Source organism: Setaria viridis, chromosome 7 (genome assembly GCF_005286985.2).
Source record: "Setaria viridis chromosome 7, Setaria_viridis_v4.0, whole genome shotgun sequence".
Taxonomy (NCBI): domain Eukaryota; kingdom Viridiplantae; phylum Streptophyta; class Magnoliopsida; order Poales; family Poaceae; genus Setaria; species Setaria viridis.
In genome coordinates, this window is record NC_048269.2 from 5,056,172 (window position 1) to 5,068,976 (window position 12,805).

Genomic DNA, 12,805 nt, shown 5'->3' on the forward strand with positions numbered 1-12,805 from the left:
TTTCAATATTATAGCCAGTTTGAAAATCAACCAATTAGAATCGTGATTAAATGTAGCGGTTTGAATTTTGACCAATTGGGACGAACTTGAACGTTTACGCGTGCAATTGTTGAGAGAGAAGTTGAAGTGCTTAGTTTCTACTTGGATGATGAGCCGGGTGTGAAATCGAGGGAGAAGGAAGTTGCAGCGCTTCACCTTTCGATAATGGGGTGTGAAATCCAAACATTGATATAAATACCAGTTGTTTATGTGCTCATCCTTTTGTCAATAATTCTGATCATTATCTCACTCGCCATCATGTTTATACCACGCGCCCCTTGACTTCCTTTGATTCATCGAAGTCCTTTCTCCGAACACTACAAGAAATCTTCTGGTCTATGATGAACTAAAAAGTGTCATAAACCTGTTTTTTGCGTCATAAATCGTGATTTATAACTCTCGAGTAATGAAAACCCTTCGTCATTAGTCGAGCGTCATAATCCGCAACTAGTGATGTTCCTTATTTCGGTGAGTCACTAAGATAATGACGAATGAAAATTCGTCCCACAAGTCGTCATAAAACTATTTTGGAGGTTGTGCTATATTGGACAAGAATTCAACGTGCCTCCGACATGGCAGCAGAGTTATGATGATTTCGGTTCGTCACAAATCGAAGCCTTGTCCATGTAAAAGCTTTTATGACCCAATTTTGTTGGGCTATTTTTAGCCCATTTTAGGTTTCCGCGCTATTTTTGGACCAATTAATGTTTGTTGCATGCCATATTGGACCGTTTTTTATGGGCCCTAGCCCCTCTAATGAAGAGCCATTATTTGCATTTCGGAGTATGGCCTTTGTTTTCCTAGCCTAGCCCATTATTGCATTTCGCAACTTTGTCACTAAAATTGCTCGGATGTGAAACTTTATGACATTTTCAGCCAAAATATCATAGATTTGTGGCATGAACAAATATGTCATAAAATTTTCATCATAGATCGGAAGATTTCTTATAGTGAAAAGTGTAAGTTGTGATTGGGATCGAGATATTATATCTGAATTTCTTTTGTTAATTTCATAGCTAAATTATTTATGAATCTTACCCGGCTGAAAAGCTTGTAAGCCGGCTGAAAAGTTGAAATGGCTGATTTGTTGTGAGAGGAAAATACTGTTTGGTGGCTGATAAGCCGGCTGAATAAGCTGAGCGAACAGGCCTTAATTTGTATCCTTCAGATCGAGATATGGCTGGCCACGATGGCTTCCGGCACTAATTGATGAGTTGTTCGTCTCTTGCTGCGTGCTTCAACAACTTGGCGTCAGCCATGGCGATCAGTTGTGGTGGCATAGATCGTTTCAATCCCTTTGTCACCACCGCAATCTGCCTAGCCAAGAAGCTAGTCTACTACCATTTCAAGATCACCAAAGATGATGATGCTCAGGGATCGGAAGTCCATACCTTGTACACCAAGCTCGATTCGTCAGAAGACGTCAACAATATCCATAGACGCTACTGGTCCTACTGGGACGAGTACGTGGTCTTCTAACGAATCAAGAAGCTTAGTATTCTAGAGGCCTACGACGATATCGAGAGCGAATTATTTTGATGTTTTCCTGAATTTGTAATATATCATTAATGTGTGGATCGATAGTTATAGTTTTCTGTTAATTTTGATGTTTTTTCTAAAAGAATTGATGATGATCTTCTTTTGAATAAAAAGAAGTCTAACCACCAACTAGGGCCGGTTAGAATGCTAACTTGTTATAGCCATGTGAAGAAAAGTATTTTATCGCCTGTAACAGTGCATGGGCATTAAAGTATTTTATCGCCTGTAATAACGCATGGGCATTTAACTAAATTTTTAAAGATTTACTCTATACTGATACAATCTCTGCAAAATCCTGCAAGTTCGGTTAAAAAAATAGGAATGGAAACCATTTTGATTAACGTTCTAAAATTTCCCTTAGTGCCAATACCATCTTCGGACGTGGCCAATATAACGCCTCCAATGGGACAGCTTTGGGCACCGTCAGCCCGGATCCTTCAGTCATATCAACCTCCTCATCCCCAACCCTCCTCCACTCGAAGCACTGCACGAACGTGCCTAGCGCGAGGCTGACGACCCTCATGGCAAGACCCTCACCCGGGCACTGCCGCCGGCCCATCCCAAACGGCAGCATCCATTTTCCCTCGCTCTTCCCGCCCTCGAACCGCTCCGGTGAGAACCTTTCCGCGTCCTCTCCCCACACGCGCGCGTCCAGGTGCATCGTGTGCACGTTGAAGAGCAGCATCGTCCCCGCCGGAATGTCGTAGCCAGCGACAGAACAGTCGGCGGAGGACTCGTGCGGGGCGAGCATCGGGGCAATTGGGTGGAGGCGTAGGGTCTCCCTGACGACAAACTGGAGGTAAGGGAGGTTGGGCAGGTCGGACTCCTCCAGGATGCGCACCGTTCCGACGACCTCGTCGATCTCGGCTCTGGCCTTGGCCATGGCGGCAGGGTGGTTGAGCAGCAGCGCCATGGCCCATTCGATGGTGCCCGACGAGGTGTCCGTTCCGGTCTGCAAAATAGACTGTTTGCACCAAACATCGGACCAGTGAGTGAGGATCAATATGGCAGCAGATCATCATATATGCCCATGTACTGGGGACTTTTTTTTGCGAGTCCATGTACTGGGGACTTTGATCAATTATAAATTGACAGGCACAAGAATGCAAAGTATGAAATAGAATAATTTTATTCCTACTTTGTATGTGTCAAGACAAATAAAACCACTAATATCATCGATGTCTAAGTAAAAAAAGAGAAGCATATCATTGAAGGGTAATATAAACTTTTAATCTACATCCTTAATCTATCTGAAAAACTCTAGAACTAACTATATTCTGAGACGAAGGGAGTAGTAGCAACAAAATTCTAGTAAAAAGTAGTCACTAGCAAAGCATTAATTTACCGTGCTTTATGTGTGATCTAGCTGACTAATTAAGCAGATAGTATGTAACTCTAGTTCATTTCTCGTCCTAAACTAAATATATGAAATGCCATTACAGTTCTTTTTATTACGAACGAACGAGGTGGGTCATAAAAAATATAGAATGAATATAATAATTGAGGCCAGGGAATAAGTTGGTAAAATACTGTCTTCATTGATTAATATAATTTACGTCGTACGAACACCACGATGCCTTTGTCGATATGGAAAGCAGCTACCGTCCCAACCCATCCGTTAAACAATTTGGGCCATATCTCAAAGATTCGGTCATGATACTGAGCTCAGCTCATATGGCCAAGCTACACAGTGAATAGCTTACTAGTAACCCTTTGCTCCGACTGCAGTGCAAGAACTGCGGCAAACTAAATGTTGTCTAAGTACGTCCAGATTCGTGAGAGTGAAAGGGTGGTTGGATACGAGGTACTAAAATTTTTAGGAGGATCACATCAAATATTCGGACGCTAATTAGGAGGACTAAACATGACCTAATTATAAAACTAACTGCAGAAACCCTATACTAATTCACGAGATGAATCTATTAAGCCTAATTAATCCATAATTAGCAAATGGTTATTGTAGCAACACATTGTCAAATCATGGACTAATTAGGCTTAATAGATTCGTCTCGCGAATTAGACTCTATCTGTGCATTTAGTTTTGTAATTAGACTATATTTAATACTCCTAATTAGTATCCAAACAACCGATGTGACAGGTATTAAAGTTTAGGAGTGGGTTGCCAAACAGGACCTAATAAGTACTACTAAAACCATTACACACTCCTCACTTTTCCTTTGAATTATTAGGACAGGGTAAATTTCACTAGCTACCTATAGTAAGTTAATTTAGTTTTGTACTGAATCACATCTGATCCGTCCAACCCGTTGTGTACTTGCAGGGTTCGAGCAGGATCACTGTCTTCCTTCAAAATTCCTGTGAACGCTGTTGAAATTACACCATCTCTCGAACACAAAACGCGACCTACTAGTAATTACGGCATGTGTTCTTTCTCTAATATCCATGCAATTTGCAAATAGCAGCAGGCGCAGCAGCATTATCCACGAACATTTCGAGGAAATCAGTAAATCACGGTAGGCAATTATGCATGTAGAATAACTCACCAGGCACAGTGCTCTGATGACCTTGTCGCTGTACGCCTCCGGGTCAGACGCCTGCATCTCCAGCAAGTCACCAACCATCGTCTTCCCTTGCTCCCTCCCTGCTGCGGCGGCCGCCCGGTGCTCGTCGATGAGCCGCTGCGCCCACTCGTTCCGCGCCTTAGACAGCCTTATCGCGCGGTTATTCACACCGCCAATGTCCACCAGCGCGAGCACCGGCACGAAGTCCTGCAGGTTGGACGCCCCGTGCATCGCGAAGTACTCCCGGACCATGGCGCGGAACCGCTCCGCCTCCACCGACGAAGGCCCCGAGTCGTCTTCGTCGTCGCCGTAGTACCGCTTCCCGGCGATCATCCGCGCCACAGTGTTCAGTGCCAGCTCGAACGCGCGTGTCTTCACGTCGGCGCTCGCAGGCCTGGAGGCGTCAGCCCCGGCCGCGTCCTTGAAGAGCCGGCGCGCCATGTGCCGGACCTCGCCGGCGCGGATGCCGGTGGAGCGGAGGAGGCGGTGGGTGGAAAACACATCGACGGTGGCGATGCGGCGGAGGTTGCGCCAGTTTGGGCCGTAGCTAGAGGACCCAAGCGTGGTGTATCCGTTGGAGAGGTGGCGCGCCGAGGGGAGCTGCGGGCGGTTGGCGAAGGTGGCGTCGTGTGTGGTCAGGCACTCCTCGGCGGCGGCGGGGTGCGCGACGTGGACCACGCGACGGGAACCGAACCGGAGGAGGAGCACCGGGCCGTGCGCCGCCGCGAGCGCGGCCAGCGACCGGTGTAACGGCTTCTTGAAGAGGTGGAGATGCCCAATGATTGGGAGCGATGGCGGGCTGGGCGGGAGGCGACGGTGCCCCTGCTTGCTCTTGAGGCTGCGGATGTGGAGGAGAACAAGGAGGCCGGTGGCCAGTAAGAGAAACAGGAAGGACAGTGTGGTGGCGCTCGCCATGATTGGATCTTGGAGCTCGAGGATGGAAACGAAGGCCGTTGACAGTGGTTATGTCTTTGGTGCTTGTCTTGACATCTTCGGAGATTAGAAAATTGTGACACGCCCAGCGCCCAGCTCGTGGGTTGCACAAGGGAGGTATTTTTCCCACTCATAACGATTGCTGAACTGCCTGTGCCTAGTGCCTACAACCCATCTAGAAAGGGGATTCTATAACAGATTTCCTAATAGAGACTAGCACATGCCCTCCCCTACCTCCCAACCCCCTGTTGCGCCCACCGGCCACCGCGACAGCAGCCGCCACCACCACCCCAAACCCGTCCGCGCCTCAATCCATATAGCATATCTACTAGAGACTAAACTGCCACGTCGTACCTTGGGGGTTTTAGCATAAGTAGTTTTGCCTATTTGCCAGCAACAGGCTTGTTCGGGAAGAGAGGAGGAATTTTGACTTTATGGAACAAGAAGTAAACTCGTCGCAGTCTGGAACCGGGTGGGTTCGGATGGGCTTTCAGATCCTATCTGAACAGTTCGTTGCAGCGCCTCCGAATACACTGTAGTGTTGTTTCTCAGGCCATGGGGAAGTTGGGGCGAGATCCGATCTGATCTTCTTAGGAGCAAGCGCAAAGCTCATTTAGAAAGGGAGATGTAGTCGGCGATGTTGGTGTTTTTGCGGTCTAGCCCCACGATAAGGTTGGAGGGTGCGCTTCCGTGAGGAGGCGTAGGGGGGCCATTCCCATAGCCCGTTGAAGCATATCTGGTCCATGCTTGGTCGGTAGTGGCAGAGTTGTTATTAGAGTCGAGCGGCATGCTCCTGAAGCGGAGCTGGATAGGATGTCGAGGAAGGTCTTCTTGCTGTTAGGAAAGATGACGCCGGATTGAGATGCTATCGAGCTCGCTGGGGAGGATCTCCTGATCACCCCTACTTTGCACTCTAACTATCGGATTTCTAGTCTGGCAGTTCACCCGGGAGCTTCACATATTGTTAATTTGTAGGCAAAGGGCGATCGTGAAACCAATAACTCGAATGGTAACACATGGATGCAATGTTTATACAGGTTCGGGCCACCAAGGTGGTGTAATATCCTACGTCCTATGCTCTAGTGGGTTGTATTGATTTGCTCGTCAAAGCACTACTGCAGCAATGGCAAGGTATGTGTTTCATCGTCTTGTGGTGGTATTCCTGGCCACCTTATATGGGCTGATGGCCAAGGGTTGCAAGTTGGATAGGATTTAATCCTAGACGGTTGTTAGAAGAAAACTGATCTGTACCAATTACATCATATATTCCAAGTGAAATCTATCTGTTTGGCAATCAGCTTGCCACATACGCCGCCGTGCCATGCCCCGCACACCTGGATGCAGGCCTGAAGCCTGGTCGGTGGGGATACCCGGGTACCCATCTCGTCACATAGGTCCTTCCTATGGTTTATACTTCTTTCATATACAAAGCATGTTGAGGCTAGTCGATCTATGCCACCGCATCAGTTCCAATGATTTACATGGTTGCTCCGGCCTTAGCTCGTCCATCCGAACGGTGCGAGTCACAGGGGGCTGGGTGTATTATTCTTTAATGTAAGCTTGGTGCTTGGGTTAATTGGATGCCATTGGATGCGGGTGTGCCCCACATAATGTAGAGGTAGGCGGCAGGTAGTGACAGCCCTATTTGTCCTTCGTAATTCTCCACTTTTGGGTATGATGTTAGAGTTCGTAAATTGCCATAACCACACTGGCAGAACATCAGAGGACGGTCTCTTCGTAGGGCCTTGGCGCATAGAACTAAGTCCTAGTCATGTATAATGTGTGTATGTATACTAGTATAAGCTGTATAGTATATAAGAAGTACGATACAAACCTAGAGCTATCTCCTTGTCTTTCTTCCTAGCCTTAGCCTATCTTATCTTGAGTTTGGTTCTCTTGTGTGTCACACTACCCTGCTATTATCCTTATCCCTATTTGAACTTTGGTCTATTCAATTAGGATATATTCATAAACATAGTAACTCTTTTGACATACCCGCCTTCCTTTGGAAAATATGATACCCTAGAATACTCTTGGGTGAAATGCTACAATGGTATATCTGTGCGCTTGCGGATTTATTCGTAATTGTTAAATATACCAACAGGCGGACCGTGGGGGAGGTGTTGATATTTCTTAACGTTACGAATAAATCCTCAAGCGCACGGATATACCGTTGTAGCATTTCACCTGGAGAGTATTCAGGGTATCGTTATTTATATTTTCCCAAATGATGGCATTGGTGTAAAAGGATTTGTCGAGTACATATTCAGGACGATATGCTTAAGTAATAGACCAAAGTTCATACAAGGGTAAGCCATGATAGATATATGAGGGTAATGTGACACACACATAGCCAATCTCTATAATAAAGAATAAAAGAATAAGCCTAAGGTTAGCGGGTGCAAGGCATACAAGAGGTCCTAGTGGCATCTATCTATACTAGCAAGGGTCATACAAGCACATGATTAGAACTAACTCTAGGCATACAGCATTACGGGAAGAACACCCGGCCTTGGTCTACCAAGGCAAGATATCTTTCATAATTCCTACACTATAGCCGAACGTGGGGGACTACAAGGGATGGACAGGACTGTCACCACATGTCGCCTACCCCAACAGTCCGTGGGGTATAGTCATATTCGATGGATCCCAATGCACTCGAGCACCACACTCGTATACGTGACCATGATGATTGATAGGCATAGAACTAGAGCAAGACCGAAGGCAAAACGAACTAGACCATGCTCGTATCATTGCAGCAAGGAGCAAACTTGCCAACAACAACTTGATCGGAAATGCTTGTCCAAAAGGAATGGCAATTGAAATCGCAGACAACTTTGTTAAAGTCGACTATGCATTTTCTATGGAAACCAAGAAGCAGACTAAGGTTCATCCAAGAGAGTTTGTATTCCCTTTCGAAGAAACAAAAGGATATACCATCATCTTCTTCTTGTAAGGTGCATAGGAATTGGATGGCGATGAGGCAGGAACATTCCTCAGAAATGGGTATAAAATTATCACATCCAATTGTATGCCAAACAGTAGCAAAGTCGACTATTGACGGCTCTTAAGTACCAAATCTAGGACGTCAACTCCTGCATAAATACATAAAAGATAAGCATCAACAGTAGTGGTAGGGTTTATTACTAACCATTTCCACAAGTGTTAGTGAATATTTGTATGCATGTGACTTATCCTTATAAAGGAGGAGGAAACACACCCAAGAAGAAAAGAAACACAACTCCAACCAATCAGGAAAGAGCACACGGATCCATGGCCCACCCCAGGAGGTAAACACCTTAATTTGGCGTGGGCACCCTGGACCAACTTGAGCACCCACTAGGAAGCATCCCAGACGTAGGGCAGTGCGAGAGGTGGTGCCTAGGGTTTAGCCGAACCCATGCTTTGGCCAATTTAGCCCTAGCACCCCTCGAGCTCAACTTCCACGTGTCGACTCCTGGTGGCTTCCTAAAGGCGGTTATGACCGTTTCGCCAGGAGGTACCACCTCAAAGCCTTGGATCCTACTAGGTGGCACAAGGAGAAGAGTTGGAGGAGAATATTCCCTTAAGATTCCCTTGAGATACTTGGAGGAACTCCACCCTCCCAAGGCACCCCCCCTCTATAAATAGAAGGGGAAGGGGCTCATTTGAGGACACACCATCCAAGAGAGCTTAGAGCCTCATTCCAAAGGCAAAGCCTTGCCTAGCTTGTGCTTAGAGTAGGGTGAGAGTGAGGGGTGTTTGGGAGGAGTGCCGGAGTGTCGATACTCTCCTCCCAGCTTGTACCTCTACGAATGCTGCTACATTCTTCAGAGTTAAGTAAGCGTTCATGATTCCTTCTTGCAGTGTTATACTTGGTTGCACGAATAGCCTTATTCCCTTACTATGTTTGTATGCTTGGTTTATATGCTCGTATGCTAGTCATATACCCTTGCTATCATAGTATAGGTTTGAGTGCTCTCATGTATGTTTATAGTATACACTAGTAGCATTTATATTTGAATGAGATCAGTTCTCTTACTTTTGGGTTCATCACTCTATATTTATACGGAGTGCCATAGTTTGCTACAGGATATCAGACGTAGGTAGACTGTGATAGTAATCAGTAGCGTAAACGTGGTGTCTGGGCTAAGGGTTATCCTTTGTTTGCTTTACATCCCACGGGTTGCTAGAGGTAGGCCGTAGGTGGTGACAGCCCTATTGGTCATTTGTAATCCTCCACATTCGGACATAGTGTAGAGTTGGGTTCGTAGAACCGCTAGCCAGAGTCTCCTGATAGATTAGGGGTAAGTTGGTGCTCGAAGCAAGTTCCATCTGAGAGATCGACCTCTAACTCACATATAGTGCTATCCTTAGGAATCCTCTCTACCCTTGCTGCCTACCTTGGCATGTTCTTGGACCGACTAGTATAGAGTTAGTGCACACACGTTCACTTGGATTCGATACCCTTGGAATACTCTGAGGTGAAACCTACAACGGTATCCATGCGCTTGCGGTCGCTAAAATACCCAACAAGCTTTCTAGCGCTGTTGCGGGGGAACGGTTGCTGTATCTATGTTCATACCTATTCGTCCTCGTATCTTTTTCTTTTCTTTATTTCTACCTTTACCCCCAATACCCATGGAGAAGCCATCCTTTCAAAGCCTTTCTACCCGAAAGGGCGAGTTCTTAGAGCCATCACCCTCTTCACAACCAATCCTTACATCCGATTGTGAACTCTGCCCTAACATAATCACTAAGGTTTGGAACCTTTCCTTCTCTAGGTTAGATAGTGAGAGCCCATACCACCATCTGCATTAGTTTGAGCACCTGTGTTCATGTTTCACCATTGCAGGCATGGCACAATATATCCTCAAGTGGAAGTTGTTCCCCTACTCTCTTTTAGGGAAGGCTGAGCAATGGTACACGTATACTATAGGCAGCATGAACGGCAACTGGGATGAGCTTAGAGGCAAGTTTTGTCTTGAGTTCTTCCCCTATCCTGTTTCATCACTCTACGAAGGGATATCCATTGTTTTCAGTAGAGAGAGAATGAATCCATAGGTGTAGCTTGGGTTAGATTTTTTCTTTTAGTGAAATCTAGACATATCCTTTCAATGCCCAAGTCCTTGCTACTATGCAACTTTTATGAGGGCCTCGATAAGGATTCCGCCTATGATCTCAACGTCATCGCTGCAGGGTCATTTCTTCATAAGACTCCGGCTGAAGGTAGGAAAATCCTAGATCATATCACTGAGAACACCTCCTTTGTAGTCAAGTCTAAACCCCTCTGAGAAGGGTGTAAGTCGAGCCATGAGGATGTTCTAGCAGCCGAATTTGATCCTTCACCTTCCACATCCTTAGATTCAGCCATAGAACCCTCACCTGAACCAGGAACATTGGAGGGAGAAGAAATTCAACCTCCGATGTTCCCTTTCAACTTCGAGGATGATCCATCTAGAAACCATAGAAACACCTCAAATTTCTTCAATGCCCAACTAGGGAAGGAACCTTCTTCTGTCCATATCTCTCAATCTAGAAATCCCTTGACAGAACCTTCCCCCAGGCCTATGGTACCTCCTCCTCCCGATCCTCCTAACGAAGCATCCCTCAACGAGGCCATGAAGGAGGAATGGTCGAATGGAGTGTGACACTTTTCCGAAGCAATTTGGATTAGTTCACTCTCTACGATCATTCCTGGTTCTATAAGGGGAATTATCATAGAAGCCCATATTAACCCCATCATGGAGGTTAATATCATACCATGGCACTTAATGTACACTCTTTTGGGTAATGTTCCGCTAAGACCATTCGACAAGCTCCTCAAAAGTTGTCCTTTGGACACATCCTTGAATGTCGGGGGGCCGCAAGTGCCTTGCCGCTCACAATAGACAAAATTGAGGTCAACCTAGACTTCCACATCTTTGATATCCTCAATTTTGATCTTCACATCGGCTGCCCATTAGAAAAACTCCACCTAGACGGTGCATCTCTAGGGAGCCTAGATGAAAAGATTAGGGAAGCCACTTCCGCCACCGCTACCTCTTGCTTAGAAAATCCTATGCTGAAATCTCATCCCAAGCAAAACCTGCTCGAGAAGGTGATGCATGCATCTCCATTTGTATCATACGAGCCCGTGTTCTTTGTGGTCGCAGAACTTTCTGCCCCCGAATAGTATGACTCGGAAGAGACCCTTCAACTTTGTGAAGACGAACAATCACCATCACCCTCGATCGAGTTTGAGCCTCTTCCTGCTAGCCTGGAGTACGGCCTTGATCGAGATCCAACCATGATCTATCACAATAAATCTCTTGAGATGGAGAACCCTTGGGCCATGGAATTTTGTGAGGTGCCAACTCTGGAGGTCGAAGGAAAGGATTCCATAGATGACATTGGTAGCTTCATTCTTGAAATACCACAAGAACCATGCTTGTATAATGCCTCTCCAGAGTCAGCCACGCTTTGTGCCCTGCGCATGCACGAGGGCTTCCCTCTCTTACAAAAAGTTTAGAAGGTTTGTTGTAGATGCATATGTTTGTCATAAACATTGCAAATTTTGTGGATGCGCTGTGGCACTAACCTTGCAGCTAAAGCTTCAATGATACATCAGCAATTGGTGGTGAGAGGGGAACACATCACCAATGATATCTGCAAGAGGATGTTCCCATGGTCAAGCTTGTGACCGAAAACAAAGCACTGTTGGGAGATAGCCCGGATTATCATAGATTTCCCTTTCAAATAAAAGCAAGAACATTTTTTTAGGATAAGTTTTCCTTAGGGTATTTTTCGTCGCTGACCATTTCAGGTGGATATCAAGAAGAATGATGGATAGGTGATGCCTAAGAACATGGGAGCTACATCGACTACAACACCTCGGTAAGTTTTGTTGAGGGAACGATTTAGGAAGCTTGAACTCCACACACTTGAATTGTGTTGCCCAACAATCCAAACTCCAAGTGTGGGGGAGGTATGTGAGTATCTCGAGTAAAGTTCCTCCCGTGCCAAATCTAATCTTGGTTTGGAGATGGTGTTGGTTCTTGCATCTTGCCCCATAAAAAAAGAGGAGTTACCATGGCGACGATTCAAAATTATTCATCACCCAAACACCATGGTAAGTACCCTCAGGTACGTCCTGCTTTTGACTTTAAACAAAGCCCTTCCGAGAGGTAGCCCGAACTTCACCAATCTTATACTTATGTTTATCTACCTCTTGAATATAGCTTGATCATGCTTTCATGCTTCCTTTATCTATGTTTGTATGCTATGGTTTGAATGTATGTTTAGCTACGTTCATTCATAGGCCTTTTAAATTAATCATGGTGCTTAGGTTAAAAATGTCTTCTTCAATCAAACTAGACATGGTGTTGAGTTTGATTGATGAACCTTAGAGTTAATAATTTCATGGATATTGGTTGTATATGTGGACTAACCCATGCAGGAAAATCTTCAAATCCAAATGGGTAAGTCATTGAGCTTGATTCAAATGGGAAGATAAACCAAGGTGTTGGATTCATGTTGCACAAACATACAAAGGAGGTACATATCAATGGTCCACCGTAAGTATACCCTTGTTTGCTTATGTTGGTGCATTTTTAATTCAGCCTTGTTTTGAGTTAGGTCTCATGGTGAAAATAAAATAATAAAAAAATCCCAAAAATATTTGAGTTCAAATAAAGTAAGGCTCTCTTATTTTCGAACCAGCAAGAGCCCCTCTTTTGTTTCCATCTTTTTGTTTGAATAAAGCACCAGGTACAAGCACAAGTGTGGGGGAGATATCTCAAGGTCATCAACAT

At 45.5% G+C, this 12,805-nt stretch overlaps 1 protein-coding gene across 1 annotated transcript; it reads right to left on the reverse strand.

The window, feature by feature from the left end:
- Window positions 1-1,802: 1,802 nt before the first annotated feature.
- On the reverse strand, window positions 1,803-5,204 carry LOC117865090 (cytochrome P450 81Q32). The gene is made up of 2 exons (XM_034749172.2): window positions 4,083-5,204; window positions 1,803-2,542 (listed from the first exon to the last, which is right to left on the reverse strand). Exons 1-2 carry the CDS (start codon window positions 5,013-5,015, stop codon window positions 1,916-1,918), a joined length of 1,560 nt encoding a protein of 519 aa, XP_034605063.1. The 5' UTR covers window positions 5,016-5,204; the 3' UTR covers window positions 1,803-1,915.
- Between the last annotated feature and the right edge of the window lie 7,601 nt (window positions 5,205-12,805).

Coding starts and splice junctions, on each gene's coding strand:
- LOC117865090 (XM_034749172.2), bottom strand. CDS start 5,015: ATGGCGAGCGCCACCACACTGTCCTTCCTGTTTCTCTTACTGGCCACC. Junction 2,543..4,082: donor TCATCAGAGCACTGTGCCTG/GTGAGTTATTCT, acceptor TGGTGCAAACAG/TCTATTTTGCAGACCGGAAC.